The sequence below is a fragment of the Schistocerca gregaria genome, chromosome 5 (genome assembly GCF_023897955.1).
Source record: "Schistocerca gregaria isolate iqSchGreg1 chromosome 5, iqSchGreg1.2, whole genome shotgun sequence".
In the NCBI taxonomy this organism is placed as follows: domain Eukaryota; kingdom Metazoa; phylum Arthropoda; class Insecta; order Orthoptera; family Acrididae; genus Schistocerca; species Schistocerca gregaria.
The window spans coordinates 91,090,801-91,118,519 of NC_064924.1; the positions used below are offsets into that span (position 1 = coordinate 91,090,801).

The 27,719-nt window shown below is 42.9% G+C and overlaps 1 protein-coding gene across 1 annotated transcript in view; it reads right to left on the reverse strand.

Moving 5' to 3' along the window:
• Positions 1-27,719, reverse strand: part of LOC126272864 (venom dipeptidyl peptidase 4-like) — a 285,445-nt gene that overhangs the window by 209,047 nt on the left and 48,679 nt on the right. Inside the window, exon 3 of the mRNA XM_049976083.1 lies at positions 4,947-4,991. Coding sequence (XP_049832040.1) covers positions 4,947-4,991 — 45 coding nt within the window. The remainder of the gene's footprint in view (positions 1-4,946; positions 4,992-27,719) is intronic.

The following is a 27,719-nucleotide window of genomic DNA, read 5'->3' on the forward strand; positions in this document are numbered from 1 at the left end:
AATATAAATTAGTAATACAAACTAGCATAGAACAGAATAACGTGGCTGAACAGTACGCAACTAAATTTAGATAAATTAGAAAATTTTTGACTGATTTAGACAACAACTCAATCATTGCCTAAATTCAGTGCAAAAATTAAGTTCGAAGGACGGTGATATGTGAGGTGTCAGGCAAGTCCAACACCTTCCATGGAAACCCTGACACGATAAGTAAATCAAGTAGTATGTCACATAGCTCCGAATAAATCGTGACATTAAATTAACCAAAGTAATACGAGTAACGAGTGAGTAAATGGAATACCACATACTAACACAAGAATGCCTAAATGCATGTCGTACTTTCCCACCGTGAGATCGACGCAGTTCCGAGAGGAGAAACGAGAACAGAAGCCGAGAGCAGAACCCTGTTAAGCTAGAAGGCCCTACGATAAGGGATGGACTGGACACCCACGTTGCCAGCTAACCACTAGGGCACACCACCCGCAAGTTTTAGCGTGAGACCTTTTCGCGTCTCTGTTGTGTTGCAAACTTTAAAAACATTGCCCCACCACGAAAAGTATAACGTTCCTCATTGGATACACAGAATTTTTGTAGGCTGAGCTTAAGTTAACATTGAGACCCTGATTGGTCAGATGAAAACACAGCCAGATAATTATTTTTAAACCAACTTCGGTAAATTGTAGTAAGGAGAAGTTAGGAGAGTTGCTTCCGAGATGGCGAGCTGGACGGAGCTGCGCTGGCCGCCGCCTCCCTGACGAACACCTACAAGGTAATGAACGCACGAGATGCCGCATAACAGCGCATAAAGCTTCACTCAGAACTGCAGAAGTCTTATCTGTTATACCCCCTTTTTGCGTAATACTAGTGTCGATAGTAAATTAAATCTCATGGTGTTCACATTTGCCACTTGAAGAAAAATCTGAAACGCGATGATTTCTCTGTTATATAATTATTGAGAAGCCACATCAGCCACTGTAATTTACGACAAGTAAACAGAACTTGGAAACCCATTCAGGGAACATTCGTTCACATTTTTGTTGAACGCAGTTGGTTTTTACCATCCTGTATTGAAACACTTCCTTTTATCAATAGTGCAATTTATAAACAATGTTTTGTGAGTAGAATAAAATTTCCAATGGTAAACCTAACTGCTTTTTCGACGTTATTTTACCTGCTAACTAAAAATAGGAAAGCCTTGAACCCCTTCCACTAAATGTAGTTAGTATTAAGATTCTTTTACAGGGAGTGCAGTGGAGCTGACGCTGAGATCATTAAGTATTTTGTTATATCATCGCTAGTCTCACTGAACTCTTCTGAATTCTACATGTCATGTGTGGTCTGGCGTCTCCTTACCAGCAACAAGTCCCAGGTTCAAACTAGTCAATTCCCTAAAAAACACGCTCAGAGGGTTGTTGCGCGAAAGTGGTAGGGAGACACGATATAGAACAGACACCACCATGAATGTTTAGAATTTTATTTGAAATGTTTTAAGATACAGTCTTCTGCCCTTTAAAATTGAAACTCTCCTTCTAGGGTTTAAGCCGTTAAATTATTTGTTGGTGAGCGGTCTTCAGTTAAGTGTTAATATCTCTTAAATTAATTTTCTTCTCTTGCCCTTAAGGCATAACATTGTTATGCTTTTGAATGGGGCCTTCAGCCCAGTTTGCATGAAATGTATTAAGATAAGGTCTTCTGCCGTTTAAGTGAAACTACTCTTATTGCTTAATATGCGACCTCCAGCCTAGTTCCATTAAAATTAAATTACTAAGGCCTTCAGCCGATCAGATTGAAGATTTAGAAAATATTCTTGGGTGAAACCTCCAGAAAAAACTTGTATTTCAACTTGCTTAAACCATGTGTCTTGTATTTTGAATGTGGTCCTCAGCCGATCTAAAGTTAATCAAATGAGGTCGACTAAAGTTTTGAGTGTTTTGCATTCTTTTAGTAATATTGTGTGTTGATAAATAAAGTTTGTATGTTGACTGCAACTGAGAGGAACTCGTTTTGGCCCATTACCGCAACCTAATCCGCTCTGCCTTCTAGCCCAGGCATTTCAAGCAGTATACAGGCTTTCCAATTCATGTCAAACATTCATTTACATGGGAATAATACATCGCTCAGTGGATACTAAAAGCTACATTCTGGTAGTATGCAACGCAGTGCGAAAAAAGCGTACTATGACAGAAAAGATTCGTTTTTCATCATGTACATTTTAGATTAACATGATATGAAAAACGAACTTTGTGTTTCCTAAACATTTGGGAAATTTAAAATGAATTATTTCGGCCACTTAGCGAATCCACAATACACATACTGGCAACAGTAATTAAAACTGGTATAAAAGGTCTCACACATGGCTGAAACACGCTATGGTTACAGAAACTAAACTTTCAAAACATTACTTTACTTGGCGTTGCAGTATAATAGGCATCTTCAGTTCTTAAGTGCAAAGAATCACGAGTTTGAGACATGGTTCTGCTTCCTACAGAAAACATGTCTTAGAGGTGACTTGATGACGGTTTGATTTAAGGATAGCTATTACTAGTCGAAATTGGGTGATGTTGCAGACAGAACTGTCCCTATTGAAATAAATAAATAAGCTCGAAATACGCCGAAATGAAAAAAAAGGAAAAAAAAATCCCTAGTTTTCTGACCGTAGTGGCCCAGAATGAATATATGCCTGCCTGGCTAACAAGTAAGCATCGAATCTATACAGCTCTGTCTCTAACATATTCCGAGATTCAGTACTTAAAAACGATAGTTTTCGCTTGTCGTCTAGCGCTTGTCACTGCAGTACTTTCAGGACCTCTGTGACTCTCTCCACACAATACTTTATTTCAGATAACTGCATCACCTGCACAAATTAGCTGGAAAGCACAGCTCACTCTAGTCTACTAGAAGGGTAACAAAAGTGACTACCGTCCTACATCCTTGACAGACTCTTGCTGTAGAATCTCAGAAGATGTTCTGAGCTTAAAGGGAATGAGGTATCTCAATCTAAATTGTCTCCTCCATTCTCACCACCATGGATTCGGTCATGCGAAAGCGAACTCGCGCTTTTGTCAATGACACCCTGAAAGACACGTCTCATGGCGGTCAGATAGACACAGTACTTTTCTGCTTCCGAAAATAATTTGAATCATTAGTACCACTACGCTTGTTAACGAAAGTACGAAATACGCAGTATCTAATGGAATTTGTGGCTGGACTGAGGATTTCTTGGTATGGAGGACACACCGTGTTATTTTAGATGAAGTGTCATCGTGTGGTCTTATACCAAACAGAACTAACAGGAAAGATACAAAGAAGGGCTTATACATAGTCATAGATTTGATTCACTGCTAGGGCAGAGTCGAAGAGATGCTCAAATACTGAAAAGACAAACACTTGGAGGGAGATGCAGACAATTCCGTGGTAGCTACTCACAAATGTTCAAGAACTAGTTTTAAGTGAGGAATCTACAAATGTACTGCAATCTTCAATGTATCCCTCGGTCGGTAACGGAAAGGGAACAGTGGGAAATATCCTCTGCCATACACTTCACAGTGGTTTGCCCAGTATGTATGTAGTCACAGGTACAGACGACAGAGTCGCCACTGGCTAGTTTCGATTCCGATGAAGGACACGCTGTTCCGATGTGACGTATGATGCTGTATTTGCTTGTATTCACTTTCTCTTGTTGAAGAACGTCTTTTAACTCCTCCACAAAATGAAGCAGTGGTGTCAGATCACGAAAACATATCGGCTGTTTAAAAGGGCATCTTGAGAAAAATTAGCGCCATTGAACACGCGTAAGCTGTGGATGTCCAAATAAAATGTCATCATCATCATTTTCTTGAGCCTTTGTCCAACTCAACGTGGGGTCGGCCCTGTTACTATGGATTTGGCACTGTTCGTGCAGAGGATGGCCGGATGCCCTTCCTGTCGCTACCATGTACCCCTGGGACAGAAGTAGTGTATCCTAGCTGTCTACGTCTAGTGTAAGCCATAAAATGGTGTGAAAGTGTTCAAATGTCTGCGACTCGTGTAACTGAGGCGGGACATGGGGTTCAGCCAGTGGGATGTGGAAAACCGCCTAAATTGTTGCCGAAATTGTTAAAGTGTCTGTGTCGTGATTCAATCACTAGCTACGTGTTTGAGCTGAATTGATATGAACCTTGCATTGCCTCCTTAAAATTTGTTGCTAGCAGAATCCCTTAAGAGAACTAAGTTTTGTCACTGCTTGTGTCAACATTTACTAGGAGCAATATTTCATGTAGTTAAATTTTGTCTTAAAATTAGTATTTCTCTGATGTAATAAACGAGTGATAAACGAAAAAAAGCAAAGGGGCCTGGTCCTTCCTATTGTGTCCGGTTTGCAACACATATCACTGATATTTTCTAAAAAAAATCTCTCACATTTATCTTGGAGGTGTAAGAAACATGAAATAATTTTCAGAAACGGTTTTGGAGACAAGATGAGTTATAAAACCAGACGAATGACAGCACCAGTTCTGAAAAATATTTCAAAACACTAGTTCTGTAATTAATGTTAAGGAATTATGAGTATAACCCGGAATTCGGCACTCAACGTCAAGGAATGTTTGTATCAAGTTGATCTCGACTTTTCCTTCAGAGAACAGAAACCTAGAGAAGGCAATATTTATGAATTAGAATTAGCTGTGGTTGCTCTGTTCTCTGGTGGAAGCACCATCTTATGCAAGATAGATACTGAAAGCTGTTTATGCTCAAAACGTTTTATGTTCGTGATGAATTTGAATTATCACGTCAAGAAGAAAATGCAAACTGCCCTTATCACAGTGTGTGTCAACGCATGATTCTGTGCGGTTTTCGAAACCGAAGCACAGTATTTGAACTCCTTTTCTCTTCAAAACATTAAAATTATCAGATTGTCGATTATAATACATACCGGGAGGTTTTATAAAAAATTTAATTACTTATCATACCTTTCTCCTGTTTTGTGTCTTCTGCCAAGAATCTTATTTTCCCTTCTGAAACAAAAATAAAAATGATCAGTGAAGTGCGTGGCAGAACCATCATAGAAAGATGTGAAAACAGCTGTAATAGGAAACGATCACATCCCACAAATTAGTAAAAGAGTTCTTTTTTCATCAGAAACAAATCTCATTATAAACAGAATTTATCTGTGTCTCACATTCTTTAAAAAGATGTTTCCCAGTCGAATGAAAATGAAACTTCCACAGTCTCTCTACACATATTTATTAAACTGTAATTTGTAAATGATACAGCTGAGAGAGATGGCAAACATATGGAGACTACAATAAATAGTTTACGTAAAACGAGAAACAGGAGCAGCAAGTAATCCAGGATCTACGTATCGAAGTACAGGGTGATTACAATTAAGCTTTCAAAGCGCTGTAGAAATAACATAGCTGGTCAAAAGGGGGAAAACGTATACCAGAAGAAAAAAAATAGTGTTAAAATTGATCAATAGATGACGTTGTATGTGTCACAATATGTAAATGAAAACACCTGTCCTGCACACGACCCACAGAAGTTGGTATAAACACGCCGGGTACACGGCTTTTCCTCCTTTCGCGTCTGTGACGTTCGCTATGACTGTCGCAAGGCAGGATCGCGCTCTGCTTGCAAAGCTACATTACAAGAATGATGACTGTGCCCGCATCGCTCTGCAGAAGTTCCGGACACTGAAGGGTTTGAAAAAAAGGCGTTGGTCCGATGACTGCCATGGGCCTGGAGAAAACGATTCGGAAATTCGAAAAGACGGATTCTTTTGGTGTGCAACGTGGTAGAGCGAGGAAACGAATTGATTCGACGTCAGTGGAAGCTGTGGCCTCAGCTATGCAGGTGGGGACGAGTGCTGGTGTGCAAACGTGTAGTGCCGGAGAATTGCCCGAACATTGGACACACCCGTGAGCACGGTGCATAAAATCCTGCTGTACTGTCTGCCATCGGGTTCCCCTAAATGGCAGGCAGCACCGCATAACAGCCACGCTATGGGGGAAACAAACCAACAGCCAAACAGGCGAAGACATCAGGTAAACACGCCGAAGATTCCAGTCGATTAATAGGAACCTCTCCTTGCAGAGGTCGCCGTGACATATCCGGTCATGGATTGCTACGCCTGGTTTCTATTGGCTCCAGCTCACTATATAGGCCCGGCCGGTCGAAGGCAGACCAGGCTTCGTCCGCTGTTAATGGCAACCGCTACAACAGAGTCTCCGAGTAGATATCACCGAAGCCGCTGTACTGCACCGCCGATCTAAGTACCAGCCGACCGAGAGGAACCACATCTCCGGCTAGATCGACGGACGTCTACATCTATTGTACAGCCAGCTATTGTATTGTAGAAGAGTTACGTTCAATAAACAGTTGGAGAATACAACACCTACGAAACATCCTTCTTGGCTATCCATTCAAAAAGACCCATGTGCACGTGTTTCTTCCTGTTGACGTGCCAGCAAGAGAGACCTTTGCTTTAGAATTTCTTGCTCGCGTGGAAGTGGACAACGATTGGCAGTGGAAGATTTTGCGGACAGGCGGAGCCCACTTCCATCTGACAGGATATGTCAATACACAGAATTGTCGAATATGGGCAACGGAAAATCCACACGCAAATCAACCAATATCACTTCATCCTGAACAGATCGCTGTATGGTACGGGTTTACGGCATCATTTATCATTGGGCCTTATTTTTTCGAAGAGACACGTGCTTCCGGTCCTGTTACCTGTACCGTCACTAATACGCGCTATGCGTGTCTTTTGCGCAGTCACATCTTCTCTCTAACAGCGTGGATGTGTGAATGAGATCATTTTTATGCAAGATGGCGCACCACCGCACATTGCAAATCCAGTTAAGCAGCTGCTGAAGCGCTATTTCGAAAATGCTAGAATTATCAGCAGCCATTGTCCTACAGCCTGGCCGTCCCCGTCACCTGATCTTATCCCGTGTGACTTCTGGCTGTGGGGTTATCTGAAAGATGTTGTGTTCGTTGTTCCGATTGCAAACTTAGCTGCATTGATGGCACTCATTGCGCAACACATTCTGAACGTGGCGGCGGAAACACTTCGATCAGCTGTGGAACATCCTGTTTCTCGATTTCAGCTTGTTGTAGAAAACGGTGGACAGCATAATGAACATGTTTTGCGTGTTACACAGAAATTAATAATCTGATTTGATTTTCATTGATGATTTTATGCGGTTTTTGTCCTCAGGAAATTAAAAACCGATGTGATTGATGTTTTTTTCAATTTTTGGCCTTAGGAGACCTAAAAATCGATGTGTGAGAGGGTTTTTAACCGGTTTTGGGCCTCAGGACAATTAAAAATCGATTTTTCCTATCCGATGTGATATAACCTTGCCGTGGTGGATGGGCTTACGTAACTAACAGTATCACACCTGTACACCCATACACACTGAGTAATGCAGTTTCCTTAACGTCAAACGTACACATTAGGCATTGTTGTATGATTCATTTGTCATTTGTAGTCGACCACTATTAAATTATGATGCTTGCAGTGACATCTATTGCTACACTTTGTAACTGTTTATTTTTCTTCTGCTGTACGTTTTCCTCCTTCTCCGATAATATTCCGTTGCAATTTGACGTCATTCTGGCCAGAGGTGTTATTTCTACAGCGATTTGGAAGTTTAATTATAATCACCCTGTAGGTCTCCAAGGCATATTCTTTATTTGTTTATTCGAATAAACTTGAGCAAATTTCAATAACAAAATACAAAATATTATTACTATTGAAAACTTAAACTAAAGTTAGAAATATCTACTTTGTCTATTGTACTTTTTTCTCGAAAACACATGACACTATCAACCATCTATTCCAGTGATTCGGTGGTGCAGTCGTGGATGTCTTGTAACGTACCACTGAAAAATATATTGAAGCAGCTGTTTGCTCTTCAGCCCTACATTGGTCACATCGAGGGCATTCTGAAACTGCCCACTGAGCCAGGCTCAGTGTAAGTACCATGGTTTGTGCGAACACTAGTAATGTTGCACCACTGTCCTCTGGGAAGAGAAAATCCTGGTACCTGCAGCGTTGGGTCAGTAGTAGGTTTGCGACTGCTACAGGTGAATGTCTTGACTTCAGTCTCTGTTGCTGTCGTTTAAGGAAATCTGCAGGAACATGGCTGCGAAGGGATAGGTTGGCACTACATTTTTACAACTGTGGTTTGATGCCTACCAGTCGTCTAGTTTGCAGAGATGCAATATTACTCTGTAAGGGTAACCACTAATAGTTCTTTGCTGTGGCGGGAGTTGGCACCAGTAGTATCTCTGACAGAAGAATGATCGATTTCCTTGCTCAGAGGTTTGTCTTTGGGCTTGGGCCCACTCGAGATGTAATGGAGTGCCGACCGCGACTAGGAAGAGAGGACACAACGTTTGAGAACGGAACACATCAGTGCGCGAGTCGGTGATTGGATGGTGGACAGAAGCGAAGGCGGCGTACCTGAGGCCGGGCGGCGGTTGTCACGTGGTTCTACTGGAGTTGGCCGACGCTCTGCATTCTCCGGCAACCTCGTGAGCTGTGGATGTGCCTGCTTCCTTGAAGGGATACGCTGTTATGGTCTTGCGGAGTGATGGTCTGGCATCCTCGCAAAATCACCCCAGCATCAAGACACCCAGTTAAGTACGCTAATTACTAAGAGCGCTTAGTTAACTGTGATTGTGATCGCTCTTGGTACAGTAAGACGTTGCAGACGTGTGATGTGATGCTTGTTCGATTTCATTTGAGGCCTCCTACTAAGCGTGTGCTTTGCTTCCGCATAATGTTGATGTATTTGCAGATGCGTGTCATTGAGATCTGGTGAGTGCCGGTTCTCGTGAGCCAGTTCACTTCCCACTCTTAGTGTTTGTTTATCAGGTACTGTTTCACCTAAACAAAGCTCTTCCTAAAGAAATTAGTTGTCGTTTAGCCTTGATTTTATAGAGTTAATTTACTGGCCAATCTTAAATGTTAAGGTTAAGAAAGGTTTTTCTGCCTTCTGTTGTTGGGTGTGGTCTGTGTTTCAGTGAGCTGAGGCAGCAGGCAACCGAAGCGCAGGGCTGCCCTATATATTACAAGTTTGGCGTACGGGCGGTTGGACTTTGCCTGAGCTTGTGTGTTCCTCTTCGGTAGCGTTTGCTTGGTTCAGATTTTGGTGATCTACTGGACGTGGGGCTGCTAAAGGAGTCACGTCTTGGTTTGAAGTTAAATATTACTTCTCTCAGTTGGTTCCACCGTTCGTAGTTAAACTTCGACCTTATAAGCTTGGACCTTGTTCCTGTCATTACACATTTATCATTGTAAAAAGTTTTAATTTCCTATTCCCTAAAAGTCCATCTTATATGTCAATGGGCATTTGAATAATTTCGTGCTTTGCTCTGCAAGATTGCCCAAGTTAAATTTCATAAATACGTTTTAAATATTCGTGTTAAAGTTGAGGCTTTGTGTCAACTGTTATTTTTCATATAGTGTTAAAGTTTGGAATTGAAAGGGTCCTAAGGAATGTGTATTAAGTAGAATTGTTTGTTAAAGTTATTTATTAACTTGTTTATGATTTATGTAATGAGTTTCTCTTAAATAATCTTCCCCAAGTGGTGCCTGTCAAATTTGATGTGAGCTTGTTTTGGGTAGTTAATAAACCCATTGGAACTGAAATGTTCACTTAATTGGGTCAGCGCTTTCACCCTCTTTAGATTTAAAGGTTAAACAAAAGAGCTGTTAAGTAAATCCGTAAAAAGTTCCAATTACGGTTCTCATTGTCTGGTTTACGTGTTTGACTATAAGGTTGGTATGACAGATATTGATCAAGAAAAGATTAGTATCCTGCAGTTAAGTGTGCGACAGCTATTGCTCTAATAGTTAAAAGTGTTGACGGTAGCACACCTCAACGTATCGCGCCAGATTCTAAATCAGATTAGTTCTAGTTAGTCAGTAAGTTACTTTTAGTTCAGTGCATACAAAAAGATCTTATCAAAGAATAAAATTTTCAAAATACATTTTAATCTTTCATCGTATTTCTCTTACCAGTGTCCAATTCCAAGTTGGAATATCAGTGATATTAGGAAAAGGATAGGTTGCTGCTCACTGAAGATGACCCACTGAGATGCAGTCATGCAAAATAAAAGATCTTCAAACACTACAGCTTTCGGCCAAGGTCCCCTTCAGCAAAGAAAACACACAAGCAAGCATATCCCAAACATACAGGATCACTACCTCAGGCAGCTCCAACCAGAATTCGACTGCCACGTGAACAGCAATCTGAAGTGGGGTGAGGAAGGGAGATGGATAGAGGAATATGAATGCTGTCTGGTAGGGCATGCAGGGACTGCACAGCAGCCTGATGAGACTGCCAGGCATAGCGTCGGCAGGTGGAGTGTGAGAGGGAAACAAGTGGAGTGGTAAAGGAGAGTTGTAGGGAAAGGGGCAGGACAGGAAGATGCATTGGCAGAAGGTGACACACAATGAACGTGAAGGATGTGAAAAGGGAGGAACTGATAACAGAGGCGTGTAGGGTGTGGGGAAAGGAGGTTACCATAGATTGAGGCAAGGAGGCGCGAAGAATGTGTTGTAAGGGTAACTAACATTTGCGCATTTCAGAAACGCTGGTGCTGAAATGGAGGATCCAGATGGCCTGGCTTGTGAAGTTGCCTCTGAAATCAAGCATGTAATATTCAGCTGCATGTTGGGCCACAGGGTGATCTACTTTGCTCTTGCTCATAGTTTGGTGGTGGACATTAATTCCTGGTGGACAGCAAGTTGGTAACCATACCTACATACAAAACTGTGAAATGATCAAAGCAGAGCTGGTATATGATATGACTGCTTCCACAAACAAATTAGTGGCACAGCCATGAGCACCTGCATGGCACCCTCCTATGCCAACATGTTTATAGGTCGTTTAGAGAAACCTTCCTTGCCTCTCATACCCCTGGGAATATTCAGGTTCACTGGTAATATCTTCATGATCAAGGACTCAGGGCCAAGAGACGATATCCTCATTCCTTCATGACCTCAGCACCTTCTCTTCTATCCACTTTACTTGTTCTCCTCAACCCAGAATGCCATCTTCCAGGACGTTGACCTCCTCCTCTCGATGATTCCATCCAATCCTCTGTCCACATTAAATTCACCAACCACTAAGAACGCCTGCATTTTGACAGCTCACATCCCATCCACACCAAAAAATCCCTCCCATACAGCCTGGCCACCCAGGGACAGTGTATTTGCAGTGACAACAACTCTCTTTCCCAGTATGCTGAAAGTCACACCAAGGCCTTCACAGACACACACTATCCCTAAGACCTAGTCAGCCAAACAAATTTCCCATGCCATTTTGCCAGACACCTCCAATCCTCCCACCATCCCTAAGATCTCTTCGTCACCCAATATACCCCTACACTAGAACAACTGAACCATCTTCTTTGTCAAGGCTTTTATTATCTATTATTGTGTCCCAAAACGAGCGATATCATATCCAAGCTCCGTCCCACCGCTCCTAAAGTTGCGTTCTGTCACCCACCGAACCTCCACATCATCGTTGTCCATCCCAACCCCTTGCCACAGGAATCATATCCATGTGGAAGACCAAGGTGTGAGACCTGCCCAATCCACCCACCTGGCACTTCCTATTCCAGTCCTGTCACAGACTAATCTTACCTGATAAAGGCTTGGCCACCTGTGAAAGCAGCTGTGTAGTATACCAACTCGGCTGCAACGATTCCACAGCTTTTTTATGTTGTGATTACCAATGAGGTGTCTGTGAGAATGAACTGCCACAGCCAGACTATGACCAACAGCAAAGTAGATCACCCTGTGAACCAAGCTGCAACAGAACATAACATGCTTGATACCACTGGCTGATTCACGACCCAGGCCATCTGCATCCTCCCCTCCATTACCAGCTTTTCTGAAAAATGCAGATGGGAGCAGTCCTTACAATGCATTCTCTGCTCCTCAAATTATCGTAGCCTCAATGTGTGATAACATACTGTCCCCACATCTCCATCCAAGAGTTTCTGCCCTCTGTCTCAACACTTCCTCCTTTTTCAAATCATTCACCCTCATTGTGTGGCACCCTCTGCCAATGTACCCATCTGTCCTTTCCCCATCCCCATATATCTCCTTTCCCACTCCACTTGTTTTCCCCTCAAACCCCACCTGCCAACGATATGTCATGCAGTGTTGCCAGGCTACAATCTACCAGGCAGCGCTCTTCTCCCACCCACACCCTGATACCGCTTCCCCTACTTCATCCTACTCCAGATGGCCATTGATGTGACAACCGCGTTCTAGTCGGAGCTGCAAATGATAGCAGGCATGTGTGTGTGTGTGTGTGTGTGTGTGTGTGTGTGTGTTTCTAAAGGAGGCCTTGGCCAAAAGCTATAATGTGTAACACTCTTTCCATTGTGCCTGTCTAAAATCCAGTGAGTCATCTTTACAGTGAGTAGCAATCTATCCTTTTCCGAATATTGTTAAATGTTGTAAATAGTATCAGCAAAATAATACATCAACATTATCAACACTGTTGAAAGTTATTGGTTGACCAGTTATTGATTAATAGTCTATTTGAAGTAAAAAGTAAATAATATTTTATGGAATTTTTCGTTATTTTTCCTTAAAGCAGGGACTGGGGCGCACCCCTTCACCTTTCTCCGTCCAGCGAAAATTATCCAAACCTGATATTGCACGTCGACCGAGAATATATATATCAGATATCTGGTTCTAATTCTCAAGATGAGCAGACATGTCAGTATTCCAATGATGCCACTGTATAGGTGATCAGCGCAGGAAATCGTGCAGAAAGGCCCCATATACGAAGCGGCTATCAACAACGACAACACAAAAGAAGACATAACAGTTTATTGGATGGGCATGAACAATAAAACTGCTGTTCGTTGAATAAATACCGCTGGAGTTATTGTAAACCCTTTATTACAGGCAGGACCGGTAGCGTAATTACAATTTACTTTATCAGGTGCAAATCAGGATAAAAAGATGAAAGGCCGTAAACAAATCAATGCAAAGACCATATCACAGTGAGAAAAAATGTCCGAAAGATCGAAACTCATATTAAATGGTCACACCACGTTTCAGTCCGAACCCAGCCTTTTCTTTAAAATTCTGGTAAATTTCGCAAAATGTGGTAGTCATGGATTAAAAAACGCGACATGATACTGGGACCTATGAACAAATGAGACAAGAAAAAAGATTATAAAATGCATCGGAAAGGAGGGGAGAACCAGTACAGAGCAAACAGCACGTCAGCTGAAACCGCGCACGGACGGAACGCTACGACCGCCATACACGGACTGACTGTATACCAAAACGTTAGGCCCCGAGGGAAGATGCACACGCGCAAAAGCGTGAATAACCTCGAACTTTAAGGAAATGGCTGGCAACTATCAATTGTATAAATTATAAGATTAAAAGCGTAGTCTCTCTTACGCGCAATTACAAACGTAACATATGGAATTGAAAATTCTTAAATTTTTTTAAAAAGAACCCTTAAAAGGGGGGAGAAATTCTAGGAAAGGCACCAAGAAACAGGAGGTTAGGGGAAGAGGGCGGATGAACCAGGATAATCATTTAAGTAATTAAAGTTGGCCGGAACGGCTCTATGCCTTAGCTCAGCTTGAGAATTCAATGTTTAATTTGAAGACCTTCTTAACGCTCGAAAGATGTTCACCTCTTGCAAGAAACTAAGAATGCTAAGCTTGCTTTTCATTAAAAAAAATTTAAAGGAACTATAACAATTTTTAAGAATTTCCACTTCAAAATGTTACGTTTATAAATTGCCCACAAGAGATTCTAGTCTTTTACACTTATAAGTTATTCAACTGACAGTTCCTATTAGTACGTTTATTTTTGTACTCCCGGTTCCCACACATTTCCTTAAAGTCGGATGTTGTTCACGCTTCCCCGCATGCCCTGCTTCCCTCAAGGCCTACGTTTTATATCCAATCAGTCAGTGTATGGCACCCGCATCATGTCCCGGTGCGGTTTCGGCTGACGTACTGTTTACTCTTCAGTGTGTTCGGAAATTCCCGTTACAAACGTCTAGGACTTGCTGAGGGGAATGAGTACATAACATTTTTAATAGGAACCCATGTCCGAAGGCGTACCGTTTCCGTGCTACAGCCGTTTGACAACATGGAACAGAGTAGTCATGGAGGTGGGGAGAGGGGGGGGGGGGGGAGGTAGTCAACTCGGATTGGCCGATGTCATATGACATCTTCCTACCCCTCTGAGCTGGTTCCGAGCCTCATACACATGTCGGTGAGTGTTAGAGCGACGTAGCTGACTACACGTTTGCAGGATACACAGACACGATCGTCGCCTTTATCAACATCATCTCCCACGACCTCCGACTCCATCGCGTACCCTTCTCGCCACAATCACGCAACGGCTTCCAGAAAGTGCACCCTCAACGTCGGCAGGAGCTACTTTGGCGCTCCAACGAGACGCCGCACATCCGAGTTGGAATACGCCGTACTGCGTCACATTGAAGAGAGCACCTCAACAAGTACACGAGCAATTAATGAGTGGAACTGTATAACAATTGACGTACTGGGTCACGCCTAAACGCCTAACAAAATACTTGTAAACTCGGTCGCGTTACCAACGTGTTTTCAAATGGTTGTAGCACGAAAACGGTACGTTTCCGAACGGGGGTTCCAATTGAAAATATTATTTACTCATTCCCCTCTGCAAGTGCTAGAAGTTTGTAATGGAAATTTCCGAACACCCTGTACACTTGCTCCCCCCCTCCTCTTTAGGTGCGTTTTATAATCTTTTCTCTGGTCTCCTCTGTTCATAGGTTCCAGTATCATACCACGTTTTTTTAATCCATGAGTGCCGGTCTGTGTGGCCGTGGGGTTCTAGGGGCTTCAGTCTGCAACCGCACGACCTCTCCGGTCGCAGGTTCGAATCCTGCTTCGGCCATGGATGTGTGTGATGTCCTTAGGTTAGTTAGGTTTAAGTAGTTGTGAGTTCTAGGGGACTGATGATCTCAGATGTTAAGTCCAGTAGTGCTCAGAGCCATTTGAGCCAATCCATGACTATCGCTTTTTGCGAAATTTTCAATAATTTTAAATAATTTTAAATAAAGGGTTGGAAATTGGTGTGAGCACTTGATATAAGTATTCGGTCTTCCGGAGACATTTTGTCTCTGTCATATGATCTTTACGTATATTGCTTATGGTTCTTCTTCTCATTTAATATTTGTTCCTGATGACGTAATTTTAAATTACGAAACCGGTTGTGCCTTTGATAAAGGATTTACGACAGCTGCAGCGGTTCTTATTCAACACAGAAAAAAACTGAGTTTCGTTTTCGTCTTCGGAAATTAACTGCAGTCATTTTTTGTCTTTAGTACTGCTCTCCAGTTCCCACACAACGGCGAATGCGGTGTACCTGGTTCTAACGACATATTTGCTCCATCTTGTAAGCAAGAAGTTAAGAAAAAGTCATTTTAATGTAGCCTGGAAAGATGTATATGAAATGTGTAATTAAGTTACTTCAAAGATAGTTGGAGGTCAAAATAAAGTAAATAGAAAGGAAGTGTTAACGATTTGGAGGCTCTAATAGTTATAGTCAAAAATTACGGAAAGTTATTTCCTCCATAAAGCTGCTAAAGTTTTATTGCTCTGCACCTAGTTTCGACTGAGCTTCATCTTTCAGCTGACATTAAAATTGTTAAAATGGGTTGTACATGTGTAAATAGATGTAGAAAATATTTCAGAGCTTTATATATGTCGTATACACACATTTAAAACTTTTAAAGTCACCCATAGGATGACATACAGTTGAAACTTGTAGCACAACCAAGAAACCACAGCAGCTGTATGGAGTCTATATATAACGCTTGTCCATACTACGAGTCGTCAGGCGCATTTTCTCTGGTGTTTCGACAGACATTTGTAATTTCGTTTTTGCAATGTGTAGCTAGACCCAACCTAAAGAATACTCTTCGTCACGTCTTTCATGCGACGCTCAGCTTCGACGGAAAGCCTCGGTTTGTTTCCCATTACAAAGAAAATTATTTTTAAAGAGGAATTTTACATGCCCATTCGACACACGGTACCGAATTAGTCTACTACGATTCTCGTTCTAGCTACACTATGTGATCTAAAGTATCCGGACACCCCCAAAAACACGTTTTTCATATTAGGTGCGTTGTGCTGCCACCTACTGCCACATACTCCATATCAGTTGCCTGAGTAGTCATTAGACATCGTGAGAGAGCAGAATGGGCCGCTCCGCGAAACTCACGGACTTCTAACGTGGTCAGGTGATTGGCTGCCACTTGTGTCATACGTCTGTACGCGGGATTACCACGCTCTTAAACATCCCTAGGTCACTGTTTCCGATGTGATAGTGAAGTGGAAACGTGAAGCGACACGTACAGCACAAAAGCGTACAGGCCGACCACGTCTGTTGACTGACAGAGGCCGGCCGGAGTGGCCGAGCGGTTCTCGGCGCTTCCGTCTGGAACCGCGCGACCGCTACGGTCGCGGGTTCGAATCCTGCCTCGGGCATGGATGTGTGTGACGTCCTTAAGTTAGTTAGGTTTAAGTAGTTCTAAGTTCTAGGGGACTGATGACCTCAGATGTTGTCCCATAGTGCTCAGAGCCATTTGAACCTTTTGAACTTACAGAGGTCGCCGACAGTTGAAGAGGGTCGTAATGCGTAATAGGCAGACATCTGTCCAGAGTATCACACAGGAATTCCAAACTGACAGGATCAACTGCAAGTACGATGTCAGTTGGGGGGGGGGGGGGTTGAGAAAACTAGGATTTTATGGTCGAGCGGCTGCTCATCAGCCACACATCACGCCGGTAAATGTGAAACGATGTCTCTCTTGGAGTAAGGAGCGTAAACATTGCACTATTGCAGAACACTATGTGGCGATCCGATGGCAGAGTGTGGGTATGGCGAATGCCCTTGAACGTCATCTGCCAGCCTGTGTAGTGCCAGCAGTAAAATTCGGAGGCGGTGATGACATGGTGTGGTCGTGTTTTTCATGGACGGGGCTTGCATCCCTTGTTGCTTTGCGTGGCACTATCACACCACAGGCCTACACTGATTTTTAAGCACCTTCTTGCTTCCCACTGTTGAAGAGCAATTCGGGGATGTGGACTGCATCTTTCAACACCTGCTCATAATGCACGGCCTGTGGCGGAGTGGTTTCACGACGATAACATCCCTGTAATGGACTTGCCTGCACAGAGTCCTGACCTACTGAACACCTGTGGGATGTTTTGGAATGCCGACTTCATGCCAGCCCTTACCGACCGACATCAATACTTCTCCTCAGTGCAGCACTCCGTGAAGAGTGGACTGCCATTCCCCAAGAATCCTTCCAGCACCTGACAGAACGTATGCCTTCGAGAGTGGAAGATGTCATCAAGGTTAAGGGTGGGCCAACACCATATTGAATTCCAGCATTACCGATGGAGGGCGCCACGAATCTGTAAGTCATTTTCAGCCAGGCGTCCGAATACTTTTGATCTCATAGTGTATATGTATCAACAAAGACAATAAAACAAGAAGAATGTCCAGTAGTCCAGCACCTACAGCACCGCCCTGGTGCATGCTGACTGCTACTGCCATGCAGCAACGCTACACAGTGGCTGCTGGGGAACTGGTTAGTCTTCCTGTTTTCCTGTTCTTGTTTATACAAATAGTTAGAACGAGAAACGCACTAGATTTTTGGGGCCGCTCTATCGAATGGACACGTAAAGCTCCACTTTCTTTGTAACGGAAAACCGACGCTTACCTTCGAAGCTGGGCAACGTATGAAGGACATGAAATACAGTATTTGTTTGGGCTGACTCCTGCTGTACATTGAGAACTCTAAATTGTTAATATCTGCCTAAACAACAGAGAAAATGAGCCTGAAGATACATACGAGAGAGAATGTATATTGGGAAGATCAAATCTTTATTTTGTTAACGACTAACGGCGTAAACGGCCGCTACGGCGGTCGTAGCTCTGTGAACGAGTGCTGGGTACTCACACCATAAGGCAGTTGTAAGACGCCGATGAAGCAGCAGAAGGTTATTTGCTTTCTTTATTTTTCAAAAATGAGTGAGGAGTTGGTCGTTGAACCACCACAAGGAAAGCATAAGCAGTTTCAACAAAATGAGGGTCGCTTCAAAGGGAAAAGTCGAGGCTGACAGCGTGTGTGAGAGAATGACGTCAGACCAACCATAGACATCGAGGTCATTAGAGAAGGAACAAAAGACCGGATTGGCCTATTCAAAGGAACCTCCCCCGCATTTGCCTGGAGCGATTGAAGGAAAACACGGAACCGTCGTCCTCCCAAACGCGAGTCCAGTAGGCTAACCACTATCGTCAGACGACTACAAGACACTTTCCTTTGTAGTCCAAATAATTCAACCCATAGAGTTTTAGAGTTAGTATGGAACTAGGAATACCTCATCCAACTGTATGTCGAGTTATGAGACGGACATTCTGTACATGCCCTACTACTTCCAGCTTATGTAGGCACTGCCTGAGAATGACAAAGAACTGCATGTTGAATTTTGTGGTGACACTTTGAAAATGATGGAGGATGACTTGTTGCTACCACACTTCATTTTGAGTTCTGAAGCTACGTTCACTTCCTAGTGGAAAAGTGTATAGACACAGTTTTCTCATACCGGATTTACAAATGGTTCAAACGGCTCTGAGCACTATGGGACTCAACATCTTAGGTCATAAGTCCCCTAGAACTTAGAACTACTTAAACCTAACTAACCTAAGGACATCACACACACCCATGCCCGAGGCAGGATTCGAAGCTGCGACCGTAGCAGCCTCGCAGTTCCGGACAGCAGCGCCAGAACCGCACGGCCACCGCGGCCGGCTACCGGATTTACAACAAAATCCTAGTACAACATTGCAGTATGAGAGAGACATAGCGAAGCTAAATTTGCTCTGGACCTTATCAAGAACACAACTTTAAGGAACTTTTTTTTAATTGCAGAAGACAGTATAAGTGGAATAACGTTCCTGGACTTGTTGGAACAATGGATCTTCCCACAACTTATCGAAGATTCACAAGACTTAATTTGCAATAAGTTGGAGCTCTGCTCCATTGGAATGGATACGTCCAAGGGTTTTTAAATAAATCCCATCCTCAGTGATGGATACGTCGCACGGAAATGAAGACCTGGCTCTACACTTCTGGCCACCAAGATCTCATCACACGCCCTGTGACTTTTTCTTGTGAGGCTATGTTGAGGAGGCTGTTTTCATCACACCACTATCAACAACTCTTGCTGACCTGTGGAACCAACTCACTGCTGCGGTGAACTCTGTAACACAAAACATGCTTCTCGGGGTGTGGGATGAGTTTGGCTACCACTGGATGTTTCCCATGTAGCAAAGGAAGACACAGTGAAGACTTACAACGTGTGGTAAAAAAACTTTGACACTTCCTCCTTTCATTGGTATGTATACTGTTCATATACAATTTACGCGTTTCTGAAGAGCCAAAGAAACTGGTACACCTGCTTAATATCGTGTACCGCCCCCGCGAGGACAGAGAAGCGCCGCAACACGACTTGGTCTCGACTCGACTGATGTCTGAAGTAGTGCTGGAGGGAATTGACACTATGAATCCTATGGAGCTGTCCATGAATCCGTAAGAGTACGAGTGGGTCGAGATCTCTTCCGAACAGCACGTTGCAAGGCATCCCAGATATGCTCAATAATGTTCATGTTTGGAGAGTTTTGTGGCCAGCGGAAGTGTTCAGATTCAGAAGAGTGTTCCTGGAACCAATCTGTAGCAATTCTGGACGTGGGGGGTGACGCATTGTTCTACTGGAATTGCCCAAGTGCGTCGGAATGCACAAAGGACATGAATGGATGCAGGTGATGAGACAGAATGCTTACGTATGCATGTGCCCCACGCCATTGCAGAGTCTCTACCAGCTTGAACAGTCCTGTACTGACATGCAGGGTCCATGGACTCATGAAGTTGTCTTCATACCCATGCACGTCCATCCGCTTGATGCAATTTGAAACGAGACTCGTCCGACCAGTTAACATGTTCCCAGTCAACAACAGTCCAGTGTCGGTGTTGTTGGGCTAAAGCTTTGTGTCGTACAGTCATCAAGGGTACATAAGTGGGCCTTCGGCACCAAAAGCCCATATGGATGACGTTTTGTTGATAGCCCAGCATTGAAATCTGCAGAAGTTTGCGGAAGGATTGCACTTTTGTCACATGAAACGATTCTCACCATTTGTCGTTGGTCCCGTTCCTGCATGATTTTTTTTCCGGCCGCAACGATTTGGAGATTTGATGTTTTACCGGATTCCTTATCTTCATGGTACTCTTGAAATGACCGTACGGGAAAATCCCCTCTTCATCGCACCTCGTAGATGCTGTGTCCCTTCGATCGTGCGCCAACTATAACACCACGTTCAAACTTACTTAAATCTTGATAACCAGCCATTGTAGCAGCAATAACCGATCTAACAACTACACCAGACACTTGCTGTGTTACACAGGCGTTGCCTACCGCAGCGTCGTATTCTGCCTGTTTACATATGTCTTTATTTGAAAACGCATGCCTATACCTGTTTCTTTGGCGCTTCAGTGAATGCATACAGTGGGTGGACCTTTTTAGTCCATTATGGTGAATATATCTGTATAGAGATGAGTTACAGGAAAATGTTTTAGATAAAAGTTGTGGGTGTCGAAGAGCCATCCTCGACACATGGATATACACAGATATACAGAAAACCGAGCAAACGCTCTCCGAATTTGGAGGTGACTGGATAGAATCGAGCACAGTGCTATACTTCGCCTCCCGATCAGTGCATGTCTAGCGTATGTCTAGCTCTCAACCCGAGAGAATGGGTGTACACAGACAGAACATTCGCCTGTACATGAATGCTAAAACTCAGGCTATTGTGTATAAAGTTGGAGGTATGCGCAGGGAACTAGAGATGTATTACCAGATTCTTCTGAGAATGGTGAATGCGTTAAATGAGCTAGTTAATGAAGTCGGTAGGAAAGTAGCCGGCTTAACTGAAAAGATCGAGGCTATTGAGGGGCTACTCAAGAGAATGTCGGTATCGGGAGAAAGAAAACTGGCGTTCTACGCATTGGAACGTGGAATGTCAGATCTCTTAATCGGGCAGGTAGGTTAGAAAATTTAAAAAGGGAAATGGATATGTTCAAGTTAGATATAGTGGGAATTAGTGAAGTTCGGTGGCAGGAGGAACAAAACTTTTGGTCAGGTGAATACAGGGTTATAAACACAAAAACAAATAGGGGTAATGCAGGAGTAGGTTTAATAATGAATAGGAAAATAGGAATGCGGGTAAGCTACTACAAACAGCATAGTGAACGCATGATTGTGGCCAAGAGAGATACGAAGCCTACACCTACTACAGTAGTACAAGTTTATATCCCAACTAGCTCTGCAGATGACGAAGAAATTGAAGAAATGTATGATGAAATAAAAGAAATTATCCAGATAGTGAAGGGAGACGAAAATTTAATAGTAATGGGTGACTGGAATTCGAGTGTAGGAAAAGGGAGAGAAGGAAACGTAGTAGGTGAATATGGATTGGGGCTAAGAAATGAAAGAGGAAGCCGTCTGGTAGAATTTTGCACAGAGCACAACATAATCATCATCAGATGTGCAGAACTATAGACCTATATCTCTAACGTCGATCAGTTGTAGAATTTTGGAACACGTATTATGTTCGAGTATAATGTCTTTTCTGGAGACTAGAAATCTACTCTGTAGGAATCAGCATGGGTTTCGAAAAAGACGGTCGTGTGAAACCCAGCTCGCGCTATTCGTCCACGAGACTCAGAGGGCCTTAGACACGGGTTCACAGGTAGATGCCGTGTTTCTTGACTTCCGCAAGGCGTTTGACACAGTTCCCCACAGTCGTTTAATGAACAAAGTAAGAGCATACGGACTATCAGATCAACTGTGTGATTGGATTGAGGAGTTCCTAGATAACAGAACGCAGCATGTCATTCTCAATGGAGAGAAGTCTTCCGAAGTAAGAGTGATTTCAGGTGTGCCGCAGGGGAGTGTCATAGGACCGTTGCTATTCACAATATACATAAATGACCTGGTGGATGACATCGGAAGTTCACTGAGGCTTTTTGCAGATGATGCTGTGGTGTATCGAGAGGTTGCAACAATGGAAAATTGTACTGAAATGCAGGAGGATCTGCAGCGAATTGACGCATGGTGCACGGAATGGCAATTGAATCTCAATGTAGACAAGTGTAATGTGATGCGAATACATAGAAAGATAGGTCCCATATCATTTAGCTACAAAATAGCAGGTCAGCAACTGGAAGCAGTTAATTCCATAAATTATCTGGGAGTACTCATTAGGAGTGATTTAAAATGGAATGATCATATAAAGATGATCGTCGGTAAAGCAGATGCCAGACTGAGATTCATTGGAAGAATCCTAAGGAAATGCAATCCGACAACAAAGGAAGTAGGTTATAGTACGCTTGTTCGCCCAATGCTTGAATACTGCTCAGCAGTGTGGGATCCGCACCAGGTAGGGTTGATAGAAGAGATAGAGAAGATCCAACGGAGAGCAGCGCGCTTCGTTACAGGATCATTTAGTAATTGCGAAAGCGTTACGGAGATGATAGATAAACTCCAGTGGAAGACTCTGCAGGAGAGACGCTCAGTAGCTCGGTACGGGCTTTTGCTAAAGTTTCGAGAACATACCTTCACCGAAGAGTCAAGCAGTATATTGCTCCCTCCTACGTATATCTCGCGAAGAGACCATGAGGATAAAATCAGAGTGATTAGAGCCCACACAGAAGCATACCGACAATCCTTCTTTCCACGTACAATACGAGACTGGAATAGAAGGGAGAACCGATAGAGGTACTCAGGGTACCCTCCGCCACACACCGTCAGGTGGCTTGCGGAGTATGGATGTAGATGTAGATGTAGAAATCATGAAAGAAGGTTGTATACATGGAAGAACCCTGGAGATACTAAAAGGTATCAGATAAATTATATAATGGTAAGACAGATATTTAGGAACCAGGTTTTAAATTGTAAGACATTTCTAGGGGCAGATATGGACTCTAACCACAATCTATTGGTTATGAACTGTAGATTAAAACTGAAGAAACTGCAAAAAGTTGGGAAGTTAAGGAGATGGGACCTGGACAAACTGAAAGAACCAGTGGTTGTACAGAGTTTCAGGGAGAGCATAAGGGAACAATTGACAGAAATGGGGGAAAGAAATACAGTAGAAGAAGAATGGGTACCTTTGAGGGATGAAGTAGTGAAGGCAGCAGAAGATCAAGTAGGCAAAAAGACGAGGGCTAGTAGAAATCCTTGGGTTACAGAAGAAATACTGAATTTAATTGATGAAAGGAGAAAATATAAAAATGCAGTAAATGAAGCAGGCAAAAAGGAATACAAACATATCAAAAATGAGATCGACAGCAAGTGCAAAATGGCTAAGCAGAGATGGCTAGAGGACAAATGTAAGTATGTAGAGGCGTATCTCACTAGTGGTAAGATAGATACTGCCTACAGGAAAATTAAAGGGACCTTTGGAGAAAAGAGAACCACTTGTATGAACATCAAGAGCTCAGATGGCAACCCAGTTCTAAGCAATGAAGGGAAAGCAGAAAGGTGGAAGGAGTATATAGAAGGTCTATACAAGGGCGATGTACTTGAGGACAATATTATGGAAATGGAAGACGAAATGGCAGATACAATACTGCGTGAAGGGTTTGACAGAGCACTGAAAGACCTGAGTCGAAACAAGGCCCCCGGAGTAGACAACATTCCATTAGAACTACTGACGGCCTTGGGACAACCAGTCCTGACAAAACTCTACCAGCTGGTGAACAAGATGTATGAGACAGGCGAAATACCCTCAGACTTCAAGAAGAATATAATAATTCCAATCCCAAAGAAAGCAGGTGTTGACAGATGTGAAAATTACCGAACTATTAGTTTAATAAACCACAGCTGCAAAATACTAACACGAATTCTTTACAGACGAATGGAAGAACTAGTAGAAGCCGACCTCGGGGAAGATCAGTTTGGATTCCGTAGAAATACTGGAACACGTGAGGCAATACTGACCTTACGACTTATCTTAGAAGAAAGATTAAGGAAAGGCAAACCTACGTTTCTAGCATTTGTAGACTTAGAGAAAGTTTTTAACAATGTTGATTGGAATTCTCTCTTTCAAATTCTGAAGGTGGCAGGTGTAAAATACAGGGAGCGAAAGGCTATTTACAATTTGTACAGAAACAAGATGGCAGTTATAAGAGTCGGGGAACATGAAAGGGAAGCAGTGGTTGGGAAGGGAGTGAGACAGGGTTGTAGCCTCTCCCCAATGTTATTCAATCTGTATATTGAGCAAGCAGTAAAGGAAACAAAAGAAAATTTCGGAGTAGGTATTAAAGTCCATGGAGAAGAAATAAAAACTTTGAGGTTCGCCGATGACATTGTAATACTGCCAGAGACAGCAAAGGACTTGGAAGAGCAGTTGAATGGAATGGACAGTGTCTTGAAAGGAGGATATAAGATGAACATCAACACAAGCAAAACGAGGATAATGGAATGTAGTCGAATTAAGTTGGGTGATGCTGAGGGAATTAGATTAGGAAATGAGACACTTAAAGTAGTAAAGAAGTTTTGCTATTTGGGGAGCAAAATAACTGATTATGGTAGAAGTAGAGAGGATGTAAAATGTAGACTGGCAATGGCAAGGAAAACGTTTCTGAAGAAGAGAAATTTGTTAACATCGAGTATAGATTTAAGTGTCAGGAAGTATTTTTCTGAAAGTATTTGTATGGAGTGTAGCCATGTATGGAAGTGAAACGTGGATATAAATACTTTGGACAATAAGAGAATAGAAGCTTTCGAAATGTGATGGTACAGAAGAATGCTGAAGATTAGATGGGTAGATCACATAACTAATGAGGAAGTATTGAATAGGATTGGGGAGAAGAGAAGTTTGTGCACAACTTGACCAGAAGAACGGAGCGGTTGGTAGGACATGTTCTGAGGCGTCAAGGGATCACCAATTTAGTATTGGAGGGCAGCGTGGAGGGTAAAAATAGTAGAGGGAGACCAAGAGATGAATACACTAAGCAGATTCAGAAGGATGTAGGTTGCAGTAGGTACTGGGAGATGAAGAAGCTTGCACAGTATAGAGTAGCATGGAGAGCTGCATCAAACCAGTCTCAGGACTGAAGACCACAACAACAACAACAACAACATTCCAAATCTGCATGGGCACTACCTGTCAAAACACAAACGGGTAGAATTGTCGCGGATGTTTTTGAGCGTTTGCTACAGGCGGGGACGAATCGATGCCCAGACAATCTCGAAACCGATGACGGTGGAGAGTTCTACAATACGTATTTCAAGACCGTGATGGAGCGGTATGGAATACATCGCTAGTCAACATTCACTCACCTGAAAGCGAGTATCGTGGAGCGTCTGAACAGAACAATAAAAGATCGAATGTGCATGCGTTTTAACCTTCGCGGTTCATACAAATGGACAGATATCCTCCCAGAAATAATTGCTCCGTATAATCGAACCAATAAAAATAAGACCAATCGATGTTAGTGATAATGGACTCGTGGATACGGTGTACTGACGCATTATAATGCTGGATCCACGCAGACAGAAATTTAATGTAGGTGATTTGGTTCGTATCTAAAAACACAAGACGAAATTTGAGAAATCATACCTAAGGAACTGGTCAAGACAGATATTTACAGTTTCGAAGGTGCAAAGAACAAATCTTAGAACTTATATATCGAAGGGTAGTAAAGGTGAAGAAATTGCTGGCTGGTTCTACACCGAGAAAAGCTCAGAACCGGATTTTTTTCTCGTGGAGAGAATCATTAGACGTCGTGGAAATAAAGCATTAGTCAAATGGCTTTGTTTTCCTGCTACACAAAACAGTTGGACTGATGCCTATGATCTGCTATATAATGGGGACGCATAGTTCGCAACCACCACAGTAGCATAACATGCGTGCTAGGAGACGCATTACAGGAGGTGGTGGTATTCTAGACAAACTGCCAGTGGAATTACACATATAACTACTGTGGACCTGGGACAAAGCTTCAGAACCGCTTGGCAAGATGTGATAAGGAGGTTAATCTGCTCGACGAAGCGTGTATGGAACACGACATTGCATACGTTGTAAATAAAGATATATCAAGTCATCACAGTGCAGAAAGGATTTTAGCTGGTAGGTCTAAGGCAATACGGAGAAGAAAGGATATTGGTATAGGTCAACGCATCGCGGCATTTGCAGTTGTTAAAACCATGCGAGGAAAAATTAATTTGGGTTTAGGAGTGACGAATTTCAAGCGAGTTATGAACGCTCCACGTTGTGCACTAAACAAGAAGGGCAAGGGCGGGAAGCAGGGCTGTTTGAAGAACTGTATCCTGACAGCGATGTATGCAGCTAAAAACGCACTGAAGCAGAAAGATGCGGGAAGAAGAGGATCGTTTAAAGCACCTCGAGGTCTACCAATACCCAAGACATCTGACGGTTTTCTTCCATTTCTCATCCTGGCCCTCCCCGCGCTCTCGGCGTCAGGTACTCTCGGTGGTGGTGCTGAAGCTATCGCTCGAACGCTCAAGAAGGCGCAAAACTCCAAAGCACAGTTGGAAGAGGCAAGAAGGCATAACCGCATGGTGGAAGCCGCAGCCATCGGAAAAGGACTATACTTGAAACCGTACAGGAAAGGGGCTTGGTCTATTCATAAATAAAAAAAAGCTCATTGGCGGTCCTACCAGATCGATCACTAACAAGTACTGATTTGTTTGTTAGAAACAAATACAACGTACCAAGATTCCGTGGTGTTTTTATGCGGGATACATTACCAAAGGCTGTGTGGAAAACTGGTGAATGTGGCATTGTGAATTTAGATGTTGCTGGAGGCCCCAGCACCCACTGGGTACCATATGTTATGAAAAATGCGGATACTGTCTACTGTTTCGACTCATTTGGTGACCTGCAACCGCCAGAAGAATTACAGCGATATTTCACTCACAAAAGTCGAGTGTTCTACAATGATCTACGCTATCAAGGCTTTAATACATACCTCTGTGGACATCTATCCATCATGTTTCTCTTGACGTTTGCAAAGAAGAAGAAGAAGCATGGTATATAAGGAGCTTTGAACATTCCTTCATCAGTTGAGGTTAAGATGCAACATTGTACACTTTGACGTTAAAAGAACGATCATCTGCACTGTGTGCAATTTACTTCCCGCCAATTGATATGAGCGTTGGTGATTGGAGTATTGCACTGATTGGACAGGAGACGTACAAAAGCATCCCAAATGTCACTGAGACTAATAACGTACTGCATTTGGATATTAATGGTCAATAAGATATTGTGGAAATAGAACCAGGTGCATACTATATCGAAGATTTAAACTAAGTCTTAAAATAGTCTGGAAAAGGTATTGAACTACGTTCAAACATCAATACACTTAAATCTGAAATAATGACTGTCAATTCAACGATTGACTTTTACCAGAAAGATTCAATAGGGCGCCTGCTGGGTTTCACAAAAGGGCAGGTTTTGAAGAAGGATCCAGGTAAATTTGGCAAGTCATATCAGACTGAGCACATACATCCCGTCAGCGCAATCCGAGACGAGTGTAACATTGCTACGAACTCCTATCTCGACGATAGTCTCATTCATACTATTGACGGATTGT